This window comes from Aristolochia californica, unplaced genomic scaffold, assembly GCF_029961685.1.
Source record: "Aristolochia californica isolate CCGP_79_NKW_82.1479 unplaced genomic scaffold, dmAriCali1.0.hap1 SCAF_13, whole genome shotgun sequence".
Classification (NCBI taxonomy): domain Eukaryota; kingdom Viridiplantae; phylum Streptophyta; class Magnoliopsida; order Piperales; family Aristolochiaceae; genus Aristolochia; species Aristolochia californica.
The window spans coordinates 28,057,349-28,080,869 of record NW_027181804.1 but is presented as its reverse complement, the minus strand read 5'-3'; the positions used below and the strand labels follow the sequence as shown (position 1 = coordinate 28,080,869).

Here is a 23,521-nt window from a genome sequence, read left to right as displayed (position 1 = left end):
ACATGAAAAACCTAAAGCACTCGTGGTGCGTAATGCGCCCCCCGGCTTTTGCTGTAATGTTGTGGGAAAGACGAGCAGGGTGGCCCTGCTCCTCCCATAAAGCTAAGCACCACTTTTCCCGTGTGATAGCCTTTTCATGATCTTGCCCCCACCTCCCACACCTTCACCCCTTTGAGATTTGTTGGCTTAGGGTTTAGGGTTAATCATAATTCATTTCTAATATGTATTAGGGACCCCAAAATATAACATGTATTGAGTGTATCAGTCGATACCGATATATTTATCTTATATCGGCTTATATCAATTAAAACAGGTAGATCGAGTAGATCAAAATCCGATAGATATCATCCTCAAGCTTCGTTTGGCTCACCTAGATTCATTTTATTCTGAAGAAAAAAATGTTAAAATGGTAAAAAATCCAAAAAATATATATATATATAACATGTATTGGGTGTATTAGTCGATATCGATATATTTATCTTCTATCGGCTCATATCAATTAAAATAGGTAGATAGAGTAGATCATGTTATCCAAAATTCGATACATATCCTCCTCAACCTTTGTTTAACTCAACTAGATCTATTTTTTTCTAAAAAATATGTTAAAATGGTAAAAAAACCAATATATATATATAACATGTATCAGGTGTATTAGTCAATACCGATATATTTATCTTATATCAGCTCATATCAATTAAAACAGGTAGATAGAGTAGATCATGTTATCCAAAATTCGATACATATCCCCCTCAACCTTTGTTTAGCTCAATTAGATTCATTTATTTCTAAAAAAAATTATAAGGGTAAAAAATCCGACAAAAAAAACCGAAAACACAACGGAAAAATATTTTTTATAGAAGAATTATTCAATGAAAATTGACTCATTTTTTGTTTTTTAATGATGCACAAACAACCCTTATTTGAAATTAATTATTTTATCAGGATTGTTTTATGTAAAATGAGTCAATTTTATGGGTTAAAATTTGTTACTTCCCAATTATTATTTATTCCAATAAAAATATTAAAGGGGGTAAAAAAATTAATATGTTTACTCCAATACGAAGCAATAGAAAAATAAATTAAATACACACAAATATAATAAAAATGATCAAAGAGATTTTTTTATAAAAATATTCTCAATACAGATTGCTGTTGCTGCAATGTCAAGTCAGGAGCGTTGGTTTCCTCTTCAGGAGGCATTTGGCTGCGAAACGATGAGACGGAAGTCCACCTAACGAGGAAGAAGCTTTAGTGTAGCAGTTGAGCGATCGGAAGCCGATTCTTTGGTTAATGAGGTCAGCTGAAGACGATCCACCCGCCATTTTCAAGTTTGGTGCTTCTTCTCAACGCCCTCTCCTGCCGCATCTTCCCTTCACTGACACAGAGACCCAATTCCCTTGTTCTTAATCGTTCAGTATGATGTTTTCAAACGGTGATCATATCCAGGTCGGAGTTAAAGTTCCATGGTTTTTTAAAATCTAAATTTCGGGGTCAAAATTAACGACCCGACCCGATCCGACCCGACGCGTGCCCACTCTATCTATTCGTTTTTGTTTGTTAAAGAGTGACGAGATTGTTGTGCAGAGGGAGGCTCCAGATATTTGCCGCTGGTCACTGATGGCCCTCTGACGTCGACTCTCTCTCTCTCTCTCTCTCTCTCTTTGACACTCCATCGGTTCGTCTGGATGCCACGAGATCGGAAAATCTGGAGTCTCATGCATGGCGCTTCGTCCACCACTCGATGCCTCTCAAATATCTCTCTCAGCCAATGGCCTCCCTCCATCCGATATCCATCTTACAGTTTACGATTTTTTTTTTTAATTTTCAGTTTCCATTCCTCAAAATTATTAATAAAAAATGCACAAAAAACGCCCGTCTCACAAAAAGCGCGAGAGTCTTCATTTCATCTGTTGATCTGTTTTCTTCTCACTTGTCTCCTGGTGAAGCAGTTACACTCTCCCAGGTACGCCTGCCACACTACACCGTCTCTTGGAATCATCGCCATAAGCTTCGGTTTTTCTTTTTTATGCTTTGGTTTTGCTTGGATTTCGAAAATTCTTATGCGGACAATAAGGGGTAAGATGTGTGTTGCTTTGGTTGTTATACGGATCTCGTTGTATCTCTTGTGCTCTTGTTCTTCTTCTGTGATGTGATCTTGTATTTTTTGCAGTGTTGCATTTAGTGTTTTGAAATGTTCGCCACTTCGTTTCGTTTTACGGCTGATTTATTTCTAGAAGGTGTAAAGATACGGATGTTGATTTCACTCTGTTTGAGCGATTTGTAGTTGAATGTGCGTTTCTTTGCTTGCACGGTGGATTTAAGTAAATGAGCTCCATGTTGTGGCAGATAACAGAGTAATTTTTCACTTGTTGTTTTTTGGTTGAATTTTGGTGTGGCGGGAAAAGAGATTGACGAATAAAGTTTTATCATATTTCCTCAAAATTCTGTAGTTCGTGTTCGTCGTTCACCATCTCGTGGCGGTATCATTATGTCTTCTTTTCCCTGGTGGATTTACCGCTTCTAAGAAACTAGAGATGATAGTTGTGGCTATTCATTATTCGTGTTCCCCTAAAGATTCATTAGAATCTAGAGATGATAGTTGTCTGTCCTATTTAATAATATATGGAGAGCAAACATGTCGGATCAAATTTATGCCTTGTAATGCAAGAACTCTAAAAGCACCTTCTAGGCGTTGTTTTCATCTATGTGGTGCAGGAAGAAGTTAGAGAATTAAGATGGCTATCTATCCATGTCTTCAAGATTATCGAACTAGTTAGTCCTCCCATATACTCCTGTGTCTTTATTCTCACCAATAGGCTTTCAGAGACCATCATTCTTTTACAACTATATTAGTCATGGATGATTTTGTGATGGGTATATTCGCCTAGTTGAGATTCAATTTTCAAAAATTTAATCTAATTAACCTTTGTTTGCCAAATAACCAGACAATCAACTCAAGTGCTGAGTGGTGCTGCAAGGGAACAAAAGATTTATTTCTTCACTCTGAAGCTTTCCTTCAAAGTTATTGGATAGCTAGATGGACTGTCAGATGTCCCTGTGAAGCTTCTTATAATGGCAACAGCCGCAGTTATTGGACTAAGTACAGGAAAGAGGCTTTTGAGTTCTTCATTTTACCCGGCTGACCTTACTGAGAAGCTATTTTCTTGCCATGAGTATGGTTTACCACAAATTCCTTCAGCTCCTACAAAGAGTGTTATACTTGCAAAACGGACAAGCAATTTTGGCCCCACTTTTCCAGTTAATAGACAGTCACACTCCCAATATATAAAAGCACTTAAGGAACATGTAGATACCTCTTTTGCTCCTTCAACTGCAGGGTCTTGGTCCCAAAGTTCTGATCTCCTTGAGGCACACGATAGTGATCTTGAATTCTCCCTTCAAGTTCTTATACTATTACAAAAATCTATGCTGGAGAAGCAGTGGGCCCTTTCTTTTCAACAAGCGGGAAAAATGGACATATCAGGTGCAACCCACAAAAAACTAGGAATAACTCGTTCTGGGACTTCAGCTAGACAGAGAAGAACACAAGTCAGGAGGAAATGTCTTAATCACAATGCGTCTGTGGCAGTGCCCAGTAAAGAGAAGCAACTGAGATCTATTGTCAGTCCAGAACTACTTCAGAATCGGTTGAAAGGTTATGTTAAAGGTGTTGTAAGTGATGACTTACTTTCCCATACGGAAGTTGTATGCCTATCTAAAAACATTAAAGCTGGGCTGCACTTGGAGGAGCACAAATCAAGGTAGGAAACTGTAGCCAGGGCTTTTATGTTGTTCTGCAAGTTCATTTGTGCTAATCTTTTTGAAATTTCTATATTGACACAATCATGGCTGGCAGATTGAAGGAAAAACTAGGATGTGAGCCCTCTGATGAGCAGATTGCTTCTTCATTGAGGATATCTCGCACTGAATTACACTCAACAGTAATTGCATGTTCTTTGGCAAGGGAAAGATTAGCAATGAGTAATGTGCGTCTTGTCATGTCAATTGCACAAAAATACGACAACATGGGGGCTGAAATGGCTGACCTCATTCAGGTAATTCCCATCTTAACAAACTGATTTTTATCTGTTTCTCCTCATTTCATTTATTTTTCTATCCATATGGAACATACAAGAATATTTTACTTGATGATGGTACAACTAGTCACTGAAGATCCCATATATGAATAAGATAAGTGTGGACATGATGAGCTTACAACTAGTCACTGAAGATCCCATATATGAATAAGATAAGTGTGGACATTTTTTGAGCCTACAACTACTCACTGAAGATCCCATATATGAATAAGATAATTGTGGACAATTATCCACAATTATCTTATTCATATATGCAGTGACTAGTTGTAGGCTCAAAAAATGTCCACACTTATCTTATTCATATATGGGATCTTCAGTGATTAGTTGTACCATCATCAAGTAAAATATTCTTGTATGTTCCATATGGATAGAAAAATAAATGAAATGAGGAGAAACATGATGAGCATATTGAGATAAAAGGACATAAATGGGAAACCCAAAGCTAGGAATGATGCAAGTTGAGCGCCTGTAAGATGTAGGAAAGCCTAACAAGCATTGTTTAGGTTCTAGGAATACTTGAAATTTGATCTTTTGCTGAAGATAACACAGCATAATGGGTGGCTACATAAGATGTTTGTGGCGGTATTGGAATTGCAGGGAAAAGACATTTTATGTGTTAGGAATGCCTGTTGTTTTTCTTTTGGTCCATCTAGTTACCTTCTTATAATTGCTTTCAGGGTGGGTTGATTGGATTACTGCGTGGGATAGAGAAATTTGACTCTTCGAAGGGATTTAAAATTTCAACTTATGTATATTGGTGGATCCGCCAGGTAAAACTAAAGTCTTTTCTGTGATCTTTATTACTTTCTTCTTCTATTGAAGAGCTCCTTCATGAGTTGCAACAGTCACTGGAAACAATTTTATGGACTATTTCGTTTAGCCATGTAAATGGGATAAGGTTCAGACAGGACTATACAGGAATTAAGGATCCAACTAGGCAGCCAATTGTTCCTAGATTCCTGATCAGGCAATTAGGCATGGATCACCAATCTGGATCTGATTGCTGAAAAGTTCTTTTATTTGCTCTTAATTTGACACCCTTACCTGTTGCTCTAGTTTTATATTCTATCAGGTCTGGGTTCCATACGTTACTGAACCCCAAGTTAGCTTTATGTCTGGTCCAATAAGTGTCACTTTCGCATGGCCACCATACTGCTGGGACTGTTTGAGACCCTAACAATGTAGCGTTTGTCTGTCACATTCACCTCCAATTTGTTGGCTCTTGCTAGTGTGTCTGTTTTTGGCACGAAAGGAAAGCTATGTTCTGAATAATTTGGCTCAGAAGATTAGTGGAACATGAGGTTCATGGTCATGTTAGCTTTTGTATAAATTCACTGGCCTGAATCTCTTTCATCTTGAACAAGACATCTGCATTATGGTCTTGTAATAGCAACTCTGTACTGTTTGATCATTTGTTCATCCTTGATTTAGGGAAAACTTTTTTAGAAAATATGTTTTTTTTTGTTTTGTCTGTCTTGTTCTTTGTTAACTACTTTGTAAAAGTTCAGCAATTGCAAGCTTGAAATTTATAGAAATTTTACCTATTTATGTTACCTATTTTCTGACAGGGTGTTTCAAAAGCATTGATTGAGAACTCCAGAACACTAAGATTACCTACTCATATGCATGAAAGGTTAAGCTTAATTCGGAATGCAAAGATGAGACTGGAGGAGAAAGGGATAACACCATCTGTTGATGTGAGTCACATTTTGTTTTCCATTATAATTTTTGCTTCACATGATGATTTTCTTGCTTCTACTTCAACATCTGATTTCTTCACTTTTGTTGGCATCCTCACATCTAATAATTATGCCACAGATGATTTCTTCACAGGTTTAATTCAAGTTGCTGTTAACTTAAATGCATCTCTCTTACTCTCTGCTGGATCATGCTGCTCTGACATGGATTTTTTCTTCTGATTTTCAGAGAATCGCAGATGCTCTGAACATGTCGCAGAAAAAAGTCAGGAATGCCATGGAGGTACTGATTTAGATAAGAGTATCTAAGCTCATGTGTTTTTTTATTTGTTCGGGAGTCTCTTAGTATTTCCATCTGTCCTTACTATCAATGCAAAACTGCAGGCTGTCAGTAAGGTCTTCTCGCTTGATAGAGATGCCTTCCCCTCGCTAAATGGTCTTCCAGGAGAAACTCTTCATAGTGTATGTCTATCAGCGTATTTTTTCTGTCAAGATGATGAAATGCATATTTTTGAAAAATTCATTATGATAAAGCAAGCTAATATATAACTTTAATTTTCAGTATATTGCAGACACTAACCTTGAAAATAGTCCGTGGCATGGAGTAGATAAATGGTTTCTCAAGGTAAAAAACATCGATTCTGACTATTATACTTGTGTCACTTATCCATTAGCTTCCGTCTGGCTCTAAGAGATTTTCTTTGAAATGTCAAGTTACATCTTGACAAAACTAAGTAAAATATGATATAATACTCTTTTTCCTATCTCCTCTCTGCTTTTCCTGGCCTCTTTTGTCAGTTTTAAGCATTGATACAGTAGCACTTTACGCATTATTTTGTCCTTCTGTTAACTAGTAAAAGTGCTATTTCCAGGATGATGTAAACAAACTTCTTAATACAACACTCAGTGAACGTGAAAGAGTTATAGTACGCCTTTATTATGGCCTGGACAATGACTGCCTTACGTGGGAGGACATCAGCAAACAGTGAGTAGATCAAAGCAAGTTCTTTCTATACTTTTCCGTAGCTTAAATTTTGTTGACAACACCAGGAGAAAGAAAAATAAATAAAAGTCTTGTCAGAAATCCCATTATTTGCTTTCAACAAAATTGCTCTGAAAATTTCACTCAACAATCTGAGAACTTCGTCTGTCTTGTTCTGCTAATTTGGTTGTTTAGATAACCCTATGTGTTGTTTACATTCAGGATTGGTTTATCAAGGGAAAGGGTTAGGCAGGTTGGACTCGTTGCTCTGGAGAAACTAAAGCATGCTGCAAGAAAAAGACGGTTGGAATCCATGCTGGTGAAGCACTAAACCATCTACTGTATTTATTACTGTTGTATATAGAAGAAAAAGAAAAAGAGCTTCAGTTTATAGCTTCTTCAATTTAATTTTGAAATGGAAATAAACGTAGATAAAGGTGTATGTTCAGAGTAGCAGGTTTAAAACCCAACCTTCCTCTGTTGGGATGAGAAACGCAATTTTATTGTATGTAAGATGAAATTTTGTCTATTATAATAAGAGAAAATATTACGATTTTATCTCAGTTGTTGCTTTTCATGTAATGGTTAAAACAATTAGAAGCTGGATTTCCTGTAATTCAATTGAGACTTCAAATAAATAATAAAGACAAATTTAAAAATCAGGTCTCTCAAATTGCCCTTACAATTTAAATAATCAATTTTTGCATCTTAGGGTATGTGAGAGAACAAACCAGGTGAAGCGCGGCAAAGTGCGCTCATGTCTATTAGAAGAAAGCGTGCCCCATATTCCTGATTCGTGCTCGCGAGGATTCCTGGCAGTCACGCGGTATCGTAGCTCGCGTGGGCTGTTTTAAAACTTTAAATTAGAAGCTCTCTCATCGTCACAATTCAAAATTTGAAAAGGAGAAAGCTTTCGGAGGAAGAAAAGAATGGCGTCCGGGACGGTCAAGGGTTTTTACCGGCAGAGGAAGACCACCAAAACTAAATCGTCTGCTTCGAAGGCCTTCCCCAAAAGCAATAAACGGGGGAGAGTCGCTGTTGCTTTGGGTGCCGAAACTGCGCAACCGCCCGCTCTCATCTCTCACGGGGGCCTTGACCTGAAAGGTCCCTCTTGCCTTTTTCTCTCTATTTAATCCCTTTCTACCTTTGTTCTTTTCCCTAAATGTTTTATATTATATGGGCTAAATTATATTGTTATGTGATTAAGTAGAATTCCTGCAACTTCTCTCGGTCGTTTGACTTTTAGATTTCTCCACGAGTGTTCTAATTGGGTGTTCGGACAGAATATCTGATTCCTTTTTTTTATTTTTTCTTATATTTACTAGGGGTGGCTTATATAGACACCATAACTCAAATCTTTAGTTTTTTTGGATATACCTGTGATGAAATTTGAGATTACGTGAGATCAGCAACTTGCATATAAGGGTTTGTAGTTGTTAGTGACTTACTGTGAGTTGAGGACGAATGGCAGCTAACAAGAAATTTAATCAAGACCTTAGAGATGAAATGACTTAACTCATAAAGAAGCATTGGGCGGTTAGCAAATGCTTTATTATATATTGGAAGAATGAAAGAATTTCTTTAAGCAAGCCAGTTGTGTGGATGCACTGAATTAAACTGCACTATAGTGTAGATTACTTGCTGAAGCTGATGAGTGAGCTATATCTCGCTAGTTTTCAAAGTAGCAAGTTTGAAAATGCTATATTAGGTATTTCTTCCTTGTGTTGGAAAAAGCTATAGATAGCTATTGAGGACAATGCTTTGGCTCTCTTGCCAGGCCTGCTTTTCAATTTCAAAAAGATGCTGAGTTTCAAGGGAACTTTGACGTATTCTCAAGTCTGATGTATGCAGAACAACATCAAAATAAGCTGGAATGACCTTCTTAAGGAACCATTTAGTCTTGTACATGTTTGTCATAGAGTCATGGAAATCTTGTTCAGAGTTTTGCACTGTAACACACTAAGAAATGAAGCCTAACGCTTTGTACAGTAGAAGATTTATTTCATAAATGATAAACCTACTGAATATCATGTTTTTCAGCTGAAAATCCTACAATCTCCATGCACTTTAGTTTGTATTAGACTTCACCTGCATTCTGCTTACTTGAAATGTGCCCTCTTCTGTTTTCTCTCGTTTGCCAGATGATTATGATGAAGCTGAGGAAGTTCTGAGACAATTTGACTTGAACATAGCTTATGGGCCATGCCTTGGACTTACTAGGTTGGCACGATGGGATCGTGCCGATAAGCTTGGCTTAAATCCACCCAAAGATGTGGAGGAACTCCTGAGACGTAGTAATGTAGCTTTGGAGTGCCTGTGGGATGGCCGTATCTAGAACTTTTGACTTTGAACTTTTGAAGTATATGATGTTAATCTGTATCTGAGGAACAGTGCAGTTTCTTGCTGTACTTAAGAGCTCACTGTTTGTATCTGTTATGCTGGAGTTGTTTTCTCCTTCTTTTGATTTGCTGATACTCTGATATTATATATCTGGCCTTTCTCATCCCAGTTAACTACTCATGTTTAGGTTCTTTTTGTTAGCCTGTGTTAAATCTTTTTGTGTTTCATTATTGCTTATCTGTAACCCAAAAGAATCTGTTGCGTACTGTTATTTCTCTGCTTGTTTTTCCAAGGGAAGCTGCACAAATGATATTGTAAATATGCAGAAACCACTGTTCTAATCTTGTCACTATTGGTAGTGGCTTGCTTTGTGGTCAATTTGATTTTACAATTGGGAGTAGTGCCTCATTTGGATGATTATCCCAGCATTTTAATGGACATGTAGATTACAGTGCTATACTACAGGTCCACTTTCCATTCAGATCTAATCAATAGAGTTTAAAGAGCCTCTGATTTGCAGTCATCGCAGTTTTAAGGTGTGCAGGTCTTTGGCATTCCATGGAACAGTTGTGTGTCAACATTGATCCAGGCCTTGGGAATCAATTCATCTTTTTTAGATTGTCACGGAACATTATTAGTAAAAATGTGTATGAATCACTGATGACCGAGCTGTCCAAAATCCAAAGTAAGTCACTTCTGGATTCAATCAGGTTAGTCCTAAATTGGACTCTTTTAAGTTCTTATTTAGACAAAAACCGAATATACCTTAAAATTGGATGACCCAGCTGGTTAGTGCAGTGTGATTACAAAATTGGACTGGTTAAATCAGGTTCGGTTTGATAATCAGTGTAAAAGACTCGAAATTTTTTTTGTTTGACGAAGAACTCAAAACATCATGCCAATTTACCGATCTATTGGATTATCTTGAAGGGTGATGAGATAAAAAATGTGTAATAAATCTAATAGTAACATCACACCTTGCAATCTAACCTGGCCTGTTCGGTTACAAGAAATCTTCTGGAATGGCCTGCACTCTAAAAATCACTTGCCTGCAGTTCTTGCAACTGTTCTGTAAGAAAGATTTATACTGTTTTAATCTCTGGAAGTATCATTCTTCTACTGTACACGATTTCTGTAGTTGCTTGTCAAGTGAAATGTTAAGGAAGAGAGGAATGCAGAATGTTGATTACAATGAAAGCTATGAAATGGACCTTAGAGTGAAGCATTTGCTCTCTTGAGGTTCATAACCATCACCAACAACCAATGTAGCATTGAGCTAATGAATGGATTTTATTATATAAACTAATGGGTGAATACATAAAAAGTGCAGTAAGCAACAGAGCATTGCTGCTCTTTAACTTTTTTGTTGCTCTGACATTGTTGCTCCAACTTATTCTGACATAGTTGATGTTAAATTGTGACTCTGCCATCCATTTTCTCATTTATTTTGTGCTTATTTCATCATGGAATTCTCAGCTTCTGGAGGACTTTGCTTATTGCTGGAGCAATGGTGCATGTAAATGAATATTTTGGAAGAGCAATCTGCCAAGGCCATAAAGTACTATCACTCATAAACGTGGTTGATGCAAGTTGAATCACAAGGGAAAGGACAATCAATCTGCTGGAAAGGATTTCTGTCAAAATACCAGTCTCCAACTGCCTTCCAAATTGACTGCAAAAACAGATATCTTAGAGAAATTTTGAGTAAAATGACACACACTACTCATTAGTTTTAGAACATCACAACGAAATGTTAAAAGTGAAAGACAACAGAATTCTGCATATTGAACTATAAAGAGAAAAAACTTTATCATTCAAAAGCATGTCTTGAATGAATGATGAAATTCATCTTTAGGAAAAAAGTTTTTTCTTGAAGCCTAACCTTGCATAAGCAACCATAAATATTCTCTAGTGGGATGTCAGAATCATAAATTTAGATTTATTGAACTTATTGCAAGTTTAGGAGAACCATCCATGAACAGTGTGAGAGTCATAATTTAGAGCTATGAAGTAAGTTACTAGATTTATTGAACTTACAGTTTTTGCAAGTTTAGGAGAATCATCCATCAACCAAAACAACTGCTGTTCAGATTGGCAATGAGCATAGCATGAATTTATGAAGAACCCTCTTTCTGGAGACCGACCCACAGCACTAAATGCTTGTAGAAAAGCCGATCGAAACCCTGTTACAGAGCAAACTCAATTCATCAGGGACATTGTAGACAGAAACAAACACATCCATGCAGAAACACTAAAGGCACCTTTTAAGCCACTCACCATGCATGGTTTGAATTTGACTGGCATCACAGTTCTTAACATCCTTTTTGCATTCTCTCCAATGACCATGAGGATCAGCTATGCCTGGTGCCACAACATTCTTTACCTGAAACAGCATGGAAGGGTTAGAAACTCATTTCAGCAGTTTTCAGATCACTCCCAAATAGAACAACCATTTACCTGCCATGAATCATATGCTGCATTTAAAATGAAAAGAGGTGTGCGGATTTGCGGAACCACATTTTGTGGGAAGAAGCACTGACACCAGTTTAGATCACATTAGTATCTTACTGCAGATCAATAATGGTGATGATTATGATTTTGATACTGACCAAACTTGGGTTCATCCTTGATGTGCAAGACACAGGCAAGTTCTTAGCTGAACCCTGCACGTACATGAAAAGGATTAACATGTGAGGCCTGCTTCATCAACTACAAGAAATTGAATAGTGGATTGGTTAAGAGTAACCAGACAGATCAAGACAGGGAAAAGGAGAGAACCATACATGAAAAGTCACAACTTCATTATAGAATTGTTGAATGTGGGGTGCTCCAGTTATGTCCTTCCTGTGTAGCATAGATCAGTATTGATTTGGTAATAAGAAGCAAGAATTGGCTCTATTTGTACAGTGGTAATGAGCATGAGCTTACGCATTAACAAAATAACCGGCATCCGACAAGCATTTTACTTTGGCACCGATTGGCAGAAGAGCGCGGAAGCTATCACAGTGAAGTATGGAAGTCAGTCCACCAGCTGAACAACCTGAGAGAAGAGCCTGCATCCATTTTACAAGAAATTGGGATGATATTCTGGTTTGCCACATACTTACTATATAAATAAAAATGTGCAGATGAGAACCATACATTTTTTGCATTTTTCATCCCTTTAGCCAACAAATCCTCCATGATAGCAACAAAGACTCTTGCCCCTCTATAGTGAAGATTGGTGGTCTGGTTGAGCCAACATAAGACATTAGATCTTACTGAGTAGCCATTATTTTGCATTTTCTAGAGTTCTTCTACAGTTAGGGAAAACTCACAGGGTCTACTTTCTCAATGTCTCCGGTAAATGATGCTCCATCACAGTAGCGGACCTTGACTCTGTTCCAGTTGTAGAAATCTTGGGTTTGCAGCAAGCAGAAGAGCATTCTTTTAGAAAATTTCTCCCAGATGACAGCAAAATGAAAATGAAAATCACAGGGTCTGATCTACCTGGATTAAACTTTGCCTTGTTGCTTAATATTGCAGAAAAAGCAAGTTGCTTCACCATTTGTTTTGAGGAACCTAAACGTTCCTTACTGCGCTCAAGACAAGTTGTAACATTATTGCACCAACCTCCCCCCTGAACAGAGCAAACTTGCTCAGAAATATCTCTGTCCAGGCAAAGATAAAACGTAGAAGAGAGAGAAAAGACTCACCTCGATCTGAATCAGCCAGTTGTTTATTCCCGTTCCAAAACCACGATCAAAATGATAAGCAGGGGGACTCCCATCCAAACAAACTGGATGAATCGATTTGAGTTCGATTAGACAAAAAGAAACCAAATGGACGGAATACTGGAAAGAAGGATACTTAGAAACCGAAATGAAACAAAATTATCAATAAATTGTACCTGCTCCCTTTGCTATAGCAGATTGAACGTAGGTTATATCAACAAAGAACGCATTTCCTTTCAGTAGCAGCAGAGTAAAGGCTACAAGGCATAACCATACTCGTATTCTGCTATATATCATTCTGCAAATTCAGACAAATCATCAAGAAAAGAGTATGATCTCAAAACTGTATAATGAACATCTTCAAATAAGTTTTGGAATGAATCTCAGCTTCTCTCTCTCTCGATTAGGTTTTGTTTTCTTTCATCATTCATGAACGATGCTGTAATCCTTGAAAACAGATCAAATACAGAAAAAAAAAAACCATTTTTTGAGAAGAAACTCTAATAAAATTTCCAGAGCAACAACGGAACTGGGAACAGTTGAGATAAATCAACAAGCAACTAGCAGAAAAAGGATCATTTACATGGCAGGAACCAGGCTTCCATTCGCCTCCACGAAATTTCTGATAAGTAGAAACAGAACTCAACTATATAATACTTTACAGAAATTCCCATCTCAACACTGTAAAACACCACTAAACTCATCTGACCCGACTCCCTCTTTACAGTCCCGTTGAAGGCTTCATGCATCCACCAGTAACAGAACACACAAGACGAAAAACCGTAAAAGAGAAATCCAATGAGAACTTTGAATATCATACACCTACCCGACTCGAAAACAGAATTCCTTATTTAAATCCAAAATGTCAGAAACCTCGGAAGAACAAAACTCAGTATAATCTTCTATATCAGACGGAACGAAACAAAACAAAACAAGACAAAACGATCATATATGAGAAATGGTACAAAGGACGAAAGCAGGACGGACTCTCTCTAAATTCTGCAGCCCACCTGAAATAAAAGAAGGGAAGGAAAAGAAGAACAAGGGTGTCTTCCCCAACCACCTCTCCGGTTGGATTCTCCCGCCGGAATCTAAGGACAAAACCAACCGTGCTAGCTTTCTCCCACCAAAACACCCGTCTGACCCAGTACATATATACAGAAAAAAACGGATCGCAGTAAAAGTTTACCGAATGGAAGTAAAGCTTCCCCCAAAATAACAAAGATCCTAAAACGTTTAACGGAGCTTCTCAGAGCCATAAAAGCAAGTAAAAAAGCAGAATAGACAGCGCCGAGCAGCTGCACCACCAGCGCAGCAGCAGCCCTTTCTCTCTCCTTTTTTTAAACAGAGAACGAAATCCGAAATCCTAATCGCCATTTTTACCTGAATTACAGCAAAAATCTCGATTGGCGATTATCAGAAGAATCTAATCTCAATTTTTTTTGGGTTTTTTGTGTAAGACTCAAAATCTTAAAACAAATGAACTGCGTAACCTCTGTTGCATGGAAGAAGGCGCTCGTGATTGGTTACACAATCCAACCCCGCAACAAGACACGTGTCCTTTATGCAATTCTTGCTCTTGTGGGTCCGGAGGACGAAATCACTGTACACGTCGCCCGTGCAAAATCCTTTACCGGATTTGCCCTAGACATTCGGACCTCGCGTCGTGTCGGCAATGATGGCATTTTTGGGAAGTCGTAATCGCTAAAATCATTATTTAATCTCGAAAACGATGTCGCCGGCGGGACTGAAAACTCGCTCGCCGATTGGCAGTTGGCAAGTTCCGGTGTTGGGCCCATTAGACTTTAGAGCTTTTGACACGAAATGATGAAAGAAAAAAGTGCAACAAAGCCGAGCTGGCACGCGAACTCCGCCGCGTAAAGCAGCGGCGCCGTGAGTAAAGATACGCGCACTTTGATTGCCTGGCAACTCGAAGCGGGCCCCATATATATGGTAACATTAATCATGGATTATGTTACGCAATTATGTGTTTTGTCACGCTTGATTTAGTTTCGAGGTATTATAATCTTCGTGTGAAACCGATCGAAAGAAAAGCTTCAATCATGGAGGAGACACCCTTCATGTGCTTCCGTCGGTTGTTCCTTCTTCACTCACCGCCGCCTGACCCAGTTCTTGACTTCCATTTCCGCGTCCTTCTCGAATGTCAGCTCTAAGCAAAGTGGAGTGGTGGAGATTGGAGGGGTCTGTGAGATCTGCAAATGAAAAATCCCAATCGTCTTCTTGGCAAAGAATGTGAACGCTCAACCGATAGAAAGAAAAGCTCCAATCATGGAGGAGACACCCTTCATGTGCTTCCGTCGGTTGTTCCTTCTTCACTCACCACCGCCTGACCCAGTTCTTGACTTCCACTTCCGCGTCCTTCTCGAATGTCAGCTGCAAGCAAAGTGGAGTGGTGGGGATTGGAGGGGTCTCTGAGATCTGCAAATGAAAATTCCCAATCGTCTTCTTCGCGCATGGGTCGAGTTACTGTCAGTGATGGGAGGCTCGCATGGTCCACTATTAATGGAGCTTTGAAAGAGAGAAGATTCCGTTACCAGTGATCAGTACGTAAAAACGTATTAAGAAGTCGATAGATATCTCGTCTTCCAATCCAGTCGTCGGAGGCGTTTGAGCAATCATATCCAGAGACTGTAATCCATCCCATCTACCTGACAAGAACGTTTAAGTTGCCAGAAAGGCCCAGGACTCATTTATTTCTCTTTAAATCTCATTCATGGGGGCACCGCATGCAAACACGAGCTGCGACGTAGTCCTGTTTAAGGGAATAAAGCTTGATTGCGTGATTGTGTGACATCATTTTCAATATAAATAAGGATTGAAATGAAAGACTTCGAGTCATCCATGGATGTCACAAAGCCTTCAAATAAATAGCTGTGTTTTTTTTTAAGTGAATTTTACCAAAATACCAATTTGAAATAACTTATTTACGAAAACAACGAATATCTCAACCTATTTGCAAAACTACCGAACTTTGACCGGTCTACTGTATATGCGGACAGTTAAAGGCGAAAGCTTTGACTGCTTATGCGTCGCCCTATCATCAGAGCAATAATGTAGATGAACACAGAGGCTGCCACATCATTATTATTGACACGTCATCTGCCATGTCATTACATTATAAAATTTTGAATAAATTTAAAAAAAATTAAAATATTCGTCTAAGAGTCCGGAGTAGTTTAATGGCATCCAGTCAATCCACACGAGTAAATCCCTTCTGGGAACCTTACGAACTCGCTTCCTATGGCGCCTACGCTATTTACATGGAGCTCATGATGTAAAATGTTTCATAATTTGCAGGGCGGCGGCGGGAGGAGTAACACAGACACAACGGAGAGGGCAGTGGGCGCCGTGGATTATAGAGTATCGGCGGGTAAAGAGGAAGTGAAACAGACTGCCGTGGAGGTAGTGCACGAGTCTCAGCCATCAAAAACTGGTGTTGCTGCCGATGGGATAATGGCTAAGGCGACTGTGATGGCCGTGCACGCTGCTGAGTTCGGCAAAAATGCCGTTACCAGCGCAGCTCAGTCGATAAAGGATGCCATTTCGGGGCATTCTTCTCAGGGCAGTCACAAGTAAATTAATTGATCAATTGAATTCGCTTCTACTTATGTACTCAAAGCTACTGAGCTTCTTTCTCTCAAAATAAATTTTCAAATAAATTGTATCAATTTACAAATAAATTATATTTTTAAACTCTAAAATAACTTTTTGTATATTTTTTTAATTTATAAATATTTTAAACCGATAATATGTGGGTAAGACTTAAGAGTAAGATTTTTTTTCTTTATAAATATTTTGAATCTAATTATTTTACTTTTTTTATTTTTTATTTTTAAATATAAAGTAATAAAAAGTGTAACGATAATTTTTTTAAATTAATAAATATTTTAATTGATATTAAATAAGTAAGAGTTATTTTTTTAATTGTTTATTAAAATTTTAATAATTTTTTATTTTAGATATAAGGTAATAAAAAGTGTATTTGATTTTTTATTTTTTTTAAATTTATTCAAAATTTTATCATGTTATGACGTAGCAAATGACGTGTCAATAATAATGACATGGCAACCTCTGTGTTTATCTACAGTATCGCTCTGATGATAGGGCGACGCGAAAGCAGTCAAAGCTTACATGTCGCCTTTGACTGTCCACATATACAGTAGACTGGTCAAAGTTCGGTAGTTTTGCAAATAAGTTGAGATCTTCGTTGTTTTCATAAATAAGTTGTTTCAAACTGGTATTTTGGTAAAATTCCTTTTTTTAAAAAAAAAATCAGTTCTTGAACACCCACAATCTTATAAAAATGGAGGATTGAAATGGATATAAATTATTTTTTTTTTTTCTAGGGGGAGCTTCCATTAATGTGGCCAATCGGAAAAACCTGTGAATAATGATACATATGTTGAGAAAATCGGCCCTGATACATTTGATGAATGTGAGCCTAACCAACCCGTCTAATGGCATTTCTATAATCGAATGTTTATAGTGTAAATAATACCATCTCTCTAGATGAACTTTGTGAGGTCTTATAATTGTCGTTCTTCTTGCAGATGTAGGAGAGTAATCCAAACTACATTATATCGACTCTTGCATATATTTGATTGTTTGTCGTGTTACTTTAATCAAGTAGGGAACATGAAAAGGACACATTTACGCTCATATGTGGTCGCTAATGAATATGCTTTAATATACCCTAACTCTATACTAGATATATCTTGTGGGATCTTCCTTTCCTCCTGCGAATTTCAATTCTTAGGAATTAGACGCCTTAATTCCAAATTAATGAAAGCAATAATAATAATCGCAAAAAAAGGAAAAAACAAACACGAGAACAAAACAAGATTTATACAGGTTCCCCTAAAGGTGAGACCACGTTTTGTCTTCTACCGCTGCAGTAATCCACTATGAAGATAAAATAGTTTACAAAGAGAAATCGCACACACTTACATGTGTCTTTCTCTAACCTCTCGTTGGTTGTAACTCAAAATCCTTTTTCCGTGATAATAAAACTCTAATAATTGCGCCCCAAATATAAAGAGGAAACTAGGGCAACCGCGATACAAGAGTAAAATTCCCAAACTGTTTTCCAACCCCCACGGTGACCTTACCGTGAAAGATTAATCCGCGTACCGACTCATTGTAGGGCGTTGATTAAACTCCACAACTTAACATCAATCAGTAACACTTGAGATTCTCTCAATAACTTACCTTTTTATAGGGCTCGCACTCTAATAATGTCCATTTAGTGTTTAAGGAGGTCTCATAAATCAATTGGTTCTATGTATTTTGAAAATTCTCTTTATATTTAATATTAAAAATAAAAAAAATCACCGTCACATTTATCAGAAACCATGGATTCCAACGAAAGACAACTGATGAACGCAAGAACGGCAACGCAGCGGAACTTGACGATGTTGCAGATGAAGACCAAGAAGAAAGGAAGGCCAATGGCATCGGTTGTGAGTCTGCGCGTGAGCCTCGGCTTCGTCTTCCTCCCGACGCCCTTCTTGAAAATTTCTGTTAAAACTCTTCATGACTAATGTAAAATCCTAACCCAGTGCCTTCAATAAAAAGCCTCAAAGAAGTTAAAATACTCTGTTAAAATAAATACTTTGGTGGATTTAAAATAGGATCTGGACGAATAACCCACAAGCTCACTGGTCTTCAATTTTAATTACAGAGTAAACTCTCTTGAGGTTCATAACCATCACCAACAACCAATGTAGCATTGAGCTAATGAATGGATTTTATTATATAAACTAATGGGTGAATACATACAAAGTGCAGTAAGCAACAGAGCTTTGCTGCTCTTTAAATTTTTTTTGTTGCTCTGACAGTGTTGCTCAACCTTATTCTGACATAGTCGATGTTAAATTGTGATTCTGCCATCCATTTTCTCATTTATTTTGTGCTTATTTCATCATGAAATTCTCAGCTTCTGGGAGGACTTTGCTTATTGCTGGAGCAATGGTGCATGTAAATGAATATTTTGGAAGAGCAATCTGCCAAGGCCATAAAGTACTATCACTCAAAAACGTCGTTGATGCAAGTTGAATCACAAGGGAAAGGACAATCAATCTGCTGGAAAGGATTTCTGTCAAAATACCAGTCTCCAACTGCCTTCGAAATTGACTGCAAAAACAGATATCTTAGAGAAATTTTGAGTAAAATGACACACACTACTCATTAGTTTCAGAACATCAGAACGAAATGTTAAAAGTGAAAGACAAGTGAATTCTGCATATTGAACTATAAAGAGAAAAAACTTTATCATTCAAAAGCATGTCTTGAGTGAATGATGAAATTCATCTTTAGGAAAAAGGATTTTCTTGAAGCCTAACCATGCATAAGCAACCATAAATATTCTCCAGTGGGATGTGAGAATCATAAATTTAGATTTATTGAACTTACTGTTTTTGCAATTTTGGGAGAACCATCCATGAACAGTGTGACAGTCATAATTTAGAGCTATGAAGTAAGTTACTAGATTTATTGAACTTACAGTATTTGCAAGTTTAGGAGAATCATCCATCAGCCAAAACAACTGCTGTTCAGATTGGCAATGAGCATAGCATGAATTTATGAAGAACCCTCTTTCTGGAGACCGACCCACAGCACTAAATGCTTGTAGAAAAGCCGATCGAAACCCTGTCACAGAGCAAACCCAATTCATCAGGGACATTGTAGACAGAAACAAACACATCCATTCAGAAACACTAAAGGCACCTTTTAAGCCACTCACCATGCATGGTTTGAATTTGGCTGGCATCACAGTTCTTAACATCCTTTTTGCATTCTCTCCAATGACCATGAGGATCAGCTACGCCTGGTGCCACAACATTCATTACCTGAAACAGCATGGAAGGGTTAGAAACTCATTTCAGCAGTTTTCAGATCACTCCCAAATAGAACAACCATTTACCTGCCATGAATCATATGCTGCATTTAAAATGAAAAGAGGTGTGCGGATTTGCGGAACCACATTTTGTGGGAAGAAGCACTGACACCAGTTTAGATCACATTAGTATCTTACTGCAGATCAATAATGGTGATGATTATGATTTTGATACTGACCAAACTTGGGTTCATCCTTGATGTGCAAGACACAGGCAAGTTCTTAGCTGAACCCTGCACGTACATGAAAAGGATTAACATGTGAGGCCTGCTTCATCAACTACAAGAAATTGAATAGTGGATTGGTTAAGAGTAACCAGACAGATCAAGACAGGGAAAAGGAGAGACCATACATGAAAAGTCACAACTTCATTATAGAATTGTTGAATGTGGGGTGCTCCAGTTATGTCCTTCCTGTGTAGCATAGATCAGTATTGATTTGGTAATAAGAAGCAAGAATTGGCTCTATTCGTACAGTGGTAATGAGCATGAGCTTACGCATTAACAAAATAACCGGCATCCGACAAGCATTTTACTTTGGCACCGATTGGCAGAAGAGCGCGGAAGCTATCACAGTGAAGTATGGAAGTCAGTCCACCAGCTGAACAACCTGAGAGAAGAGCCTGCATCCATTTTACAAGAAATTGGGATGATATTCTGGTTTGCCACATACTTACTATATAAATAAAAATGTGCAGATGAGAACCATACATTTTTTGCATTTTTCATCCCTTTAGCCAACAAATCCTCCATGATAGCAACAAAGACTCTTGCCCCTCTATAGTGAAGATTGGTGGTCTGGTTGAGCCAACATAAGACATTAGATCTTACTGAGTAGCCATTATTTTGCATTTTCTAGAGTTCTTCTACAGTTAGGGAAAACTCACAGGGTCTACTTTCTCAATGTCTCCGGTAAATGATGCTCCATCACAGTAGCAGACCTTGACTCTGTTCCAGTTGTAGAAATCTTGGGTTTGCAGCAAGCAGAAGAGCATTATTTTAGAAAATTTCTCCCAGATGTCAGCAAAATCAAAATGAAAATCACAGGGTCTGACCAACCTGGATTAAACTTTGCCTTTTTGCTTAGTATTGCAGAAAAAGCAATTTGCTTCTCCATCTGTTTTGAGGAACCTAAAAGTCCCTTACTGCGCTCAAGACAAGTTGTAACATTATTGCACCAAGCTCCCCCCTGAACAGAGCAAACTTGCTCAGAAATAAACTCTGTCCAGGCAAAGATAAAACGTAGAAGAGAGAGAGAAAAGCATCACCTGGATCTGAATCAGCCAGTTGTTTATTCCCGTTCCAAAACCACGATCGAAATGATAAGCAGGGGGACTCCCATCCAAACAAACTGGATGAATCGATTTGAGTTCGATTAGACAAAAAGAAACCAAATGGACGGAATACTGGAAAGAAGGATACTCAGAAACCGAAATGAAACAAAATTATCAATAAATTGTACCTGCTCCCTTTGCTACAGCAGATTGAACGTAGGTTATATCCACAAAGAACGCATTTCCTTTCAGTAGCAGCAGAGTAAAGGCTACAAGGCATATCCATACTCGTATTCTGCTATATATCATTCTGCAAATTCAGACAAAGCATCAAGAAAGAGTATGATCTCAAAACTGTATAATGAACTTCTTCAAATAAGTTTTGGAATGAATCTCAGCTTCTCTCTCTCGATTTTCTTTTATCATTCATGAACGATGCCGTAATCCTTGAAAACAGATGAAATACAGAAAAAAAAAAAAAAAACCAGTTTTTAAGAGCAACAACGGAACTGGGAACAGTCGAGATAAGTCAACAAGCAACTAGCAGAAAAAGGATCATTTACATGGCAGGAACCAGGCTTCCATTCGCCTCCACAAAATTTCTGATAAGTAGAAACAGAACACAACCATATAATACATTACAGAAATTTCTCAACTCATCACTGTATAACACCACTAAACTCATCTGACCCGACTCCCTCTTTACAGTCCCGTTGAAGGCTTCATGCATCCACCAGTAACAGAACACACAAGACGAAAAACCGTAAAAGATAAATCCAATGAGAACTTTGAATATCAAACACCTACCCGACTCGAAAACAGAATTCCTTATTTGAATCCAAAATGTCAGAAACATCGGAAGAACAAAGCTCGGTATAATCTTCTATATCAGACAGAACGAAACAAAACAAGACAAAACGATCATATGTGAGAAATGGTACAAAGGACGTAAGCGGAACGGATTCTCTCTAAATTCTGCAACCCACATGAATATAAAAGAAGGGAAGGAAAAGAAGAACAAGTGTGTCCTCCCCAACCACCTCTCCGGTTGGATTCTCCCGGACAAAACCAACCGTGCTAGCTTTCTCCCACCAAAACACCCGTCTGACCCAGTACATATATTACAGAAAAAAAGGGATCGCAGTACAGAAAAGAATGTAAAACAGCAGATGAGACAGCGCCGAGCAGCTGCACCACCGGCGCAGCAGCAGCCATTTCAATTATTTTTTGGTTCCGGTTGCATGGATGAAGGCGCTCGTGAATGATTGATTACACAATCCACCCCGCCACAAGACACGTGTCCTTTTCACAATTCTTACTCTTGTGGGTCCGGAGGACGAAAACCCTTGAACGGAACTTTTGCTAGCGAAGTCGATTGGAAGACGTCGGTTAGATCAAGTTTCATTTTTTAATCGAAGGACAAGGGTTGCCCTTTTTTTTAATTGACATATTGGTTTAAAAATAATTTAGTTATTTTTATACAAAATTAAAGAAAGTGAAACAAATCAATACTTAGAATTCCAATTGTTTGATTCAATAAAATACTGTAATCAGATTCAAATGGACGACAGCTCTCTTCGTGTGAAACCGATCGAAAGAAAAGCTTCAATCATGGAGGAGACACCCACATCACCGAAGGCGGAAGCCGGAGCCGGAGCGGGAGCGAAGGGGAGGAAAATTCTTCCTCCCCTCATCATCGTTGACAGTTGCTCGTCGGCCGCCTTCGCCGCTGCTCGGTTCTATTTCTTCCTCCCCTCGTCTACCTTAGCCGCCGCCTCCGTCGCAGCCGTCAACCCCGACAACAGCTCCTTGCCGACGCCGCTAGACACCCCTGTCCTTGCGTCGTCTCGACAGAAAACCAGAGACTTAAGTTGGGGGAGAAATAATTTTTTCCCCTGCACTTGAAGATATCATGCAAATTTGCACATGCAACCTTCGCTCGTGCGATTTCGCACATGAGAGATCATAAGCACATGAAAAAAAATGTTTCTTGAACTCCGGTTGTTTCCTCCTCCTAACTCTTATAGAGACTCAAATTGTTTGAGGTGCTCTCTTAATGCTAACTCCACGCAAGTTTTTCAGAAGAACATATTGGTAACATTTTAGAATTGTTGTTGTATGAATCCTTGCTCCGAAGAAAAAATAAAAAAAGGGCATATGATTAAGTCATCCAAAACCATTTTTCTTAAATTTTTTCTCTATCTCCATGATTTGGTTTTCTAGTCCTTGAATCAGAATGATTTGATCGAGTACAAATAGACAAAACTAGCATTGTTTTTTAAATGAATGTTTTTGTGTTTGATTATTGAATAAAGTTTATATATAATTATACACTTTTTATGAATAATTTTTTGCATTGTGTATAGATAATTTTATGCAGGGTTAATATATAGAGGTTATGTCCAATTTTGAGTAAAGGTTATACCCAATTTTATGTAAAATTTATGCATAATTTTAACAATTTATTTGACTTGTATTTTATGCAAAGTTTTAAACATAGATT

At 38.0% G+C, this 23,521-nt stretch overlaps 4 protein-coding genes across 13 annotated transcripts; 2 read left to right on the top strand and 2 right to left on the bottom strand.

Annotated features, from left to right (window-relative positions):
• The first annotated feature begins 1,246 nt into the window (after positions 1-1,246).
• LOC137949007 (RNA polymerase sigma factor sigA-like) lies at positions 1,247-9,005 on the top strand. Of its 5 annotated transcripts, none has more exons than XM_068795259.1 (11): positions 1,247-1,328; positions 2,946-3,761; positions 3,857-4,055; positions 4,775-4,867; positions 5,666-5,794; positions 6,024-6,077; positions 6,179-6,256; positions 6,357-6,419; positions 6,667-6,779; positions 6,999-7,095; positions 8,918-9,005. In XM_068795259.1, exons 2-11 carry the CDS (start codon positions 3,073-3,075, stop codon positions 8,945-8,947), a joined length of 1,545 nt encoding a protein of 514 aa, XP_068651360.1. In that variant the 5' UTR covers positions 1,247-1,328; positions 2,946-3,072; the 3' UTR covers positions 8,948-9,005. The 5 variants fall into 5 exon arrangements, with proteins under 5 accessions (XP_068651360.1, XP_068651358.1, XP_068651361.1 ...); XM_068795257.1 differs by lacking the exon at positions 1,247-1,328 and adding an exon at positions 1,630-1,963; XM_068795260.1 differs by lacking the exons at positions 1,247-1,328; positions 8,918-9,005 and adding exons at positions 1,630-1,963; positions 7,489-7,578.
• Positions 7,626-9,536, top strand: LOC137949009 (uncharacterized). The gene is made up of 2 exons (XM_068795265.1): positions 7,626-7,880; positions 8,918-9,536. Exons 1-2 carry the CDS (start codon positions 7,706-7,708, stop codon positions 9,109-9,111), a joined length of 369 nt encoding a protein of 122 aa, XP_068651366.1. The 5' UTR covers positions 7,626-7,705; the 3' UTR covers positions 9,112-9,536.
• An 859-nt stretch (positions 9,537-10,395) lies between these two features.
• Positions 10,396-13,919, bottom strand: LOC137949008 (pectin acetylesterase 8-like). Of its 2 annotated transcripts, none has more exons than XM_068795263.1 (13): positions 13,840-13,919; positions 13,006-13,127; positions 12,812-12,894; positions 12,606-12,735; positions 12,434-12,513; positions 12,258-12,344; positions 12,045-12,169; positions 11,900-11,960; positions 11,726-11,779; positions 11,574-11,651; positions 11,394-11,499; positions 11,154-11,299; positions 10,396-10,788 (listed from the first exon to the last, which is right to left on the bottom strand). In XM_068795263.1, exons 2-13 carry the CDS (start codon positions 13,124-13,126, stop codon positions 10,681-10,683), a joined length of 1,179 nt encoding a protein of 392 aa, XP_068651364.1. In that variant the 5' UTR covers position 13,127; positions 13,840-13,919; the 3' UTR covers positions 10,396-10,680. The 2 variants fall into 2 exon arrangements, with proteins under 2 accessions (XP_068651364.1, XP_068651365.1); XM_068795264.1 differs by lacking the exon at positions 13,840-13,919 and adding an exon at positions 13,413-13,469.
• Positions 13,920-18,472: 4,553 nt separating this feature from the next.
• On the bottom strand, positions 18,473-22,238 carry LOC137947923 (pectin acetylesterase 8-like). Of its 5 annotated transcripts, none has more exons than XM_068793767.1 (14): positions 22,005-22,238; positions 21,582-21,901; positions 21,207-21,328; positions 21,013-21,095; positions 20,804-20,933; positions 20,632-20,711; positions 20,456-20,542; positions 20,243-20,367; positions 20,098-20,158; positions 19,925-19,978; positions 19,773-19,850; positions 19,593-19,698; positions 19,353-19,498; positions 18,473-18,982 (listed from the first exon to the last, which is right to left on the bottom strand). In XM_068793767.1, the coding sequence occupies exons 1-14, from the start codon at positions 22,134-22,136 to the stop codon at positions 18,875-18,877; spliced, it is 1,632 nt and encodes a 543-aa protein (XP_068649868.1). In that variant the 5' UTR covers positions 22,137-22,238; the 3' UTR covers positions 18,473-18,874. The 5 variants fall into 5 exon arrangements, with proteins under 5 accessions (XP_068649868.1, XP_068649869.1, XP_068649872.1 ...); XM_068793768.1 differs by having other exon boundaries at positions 18,474-18,982; positions 22,059-22,238; XM_068793771.1 differs by lacking the exon at positions 21,582-21,901 and having other exon boundaries at positions 18,478-18,982; positions 22,059-22,137.
• Between the last annotated feature and the right edge of the window lie 1,283 nt (positions 22,239-23,521).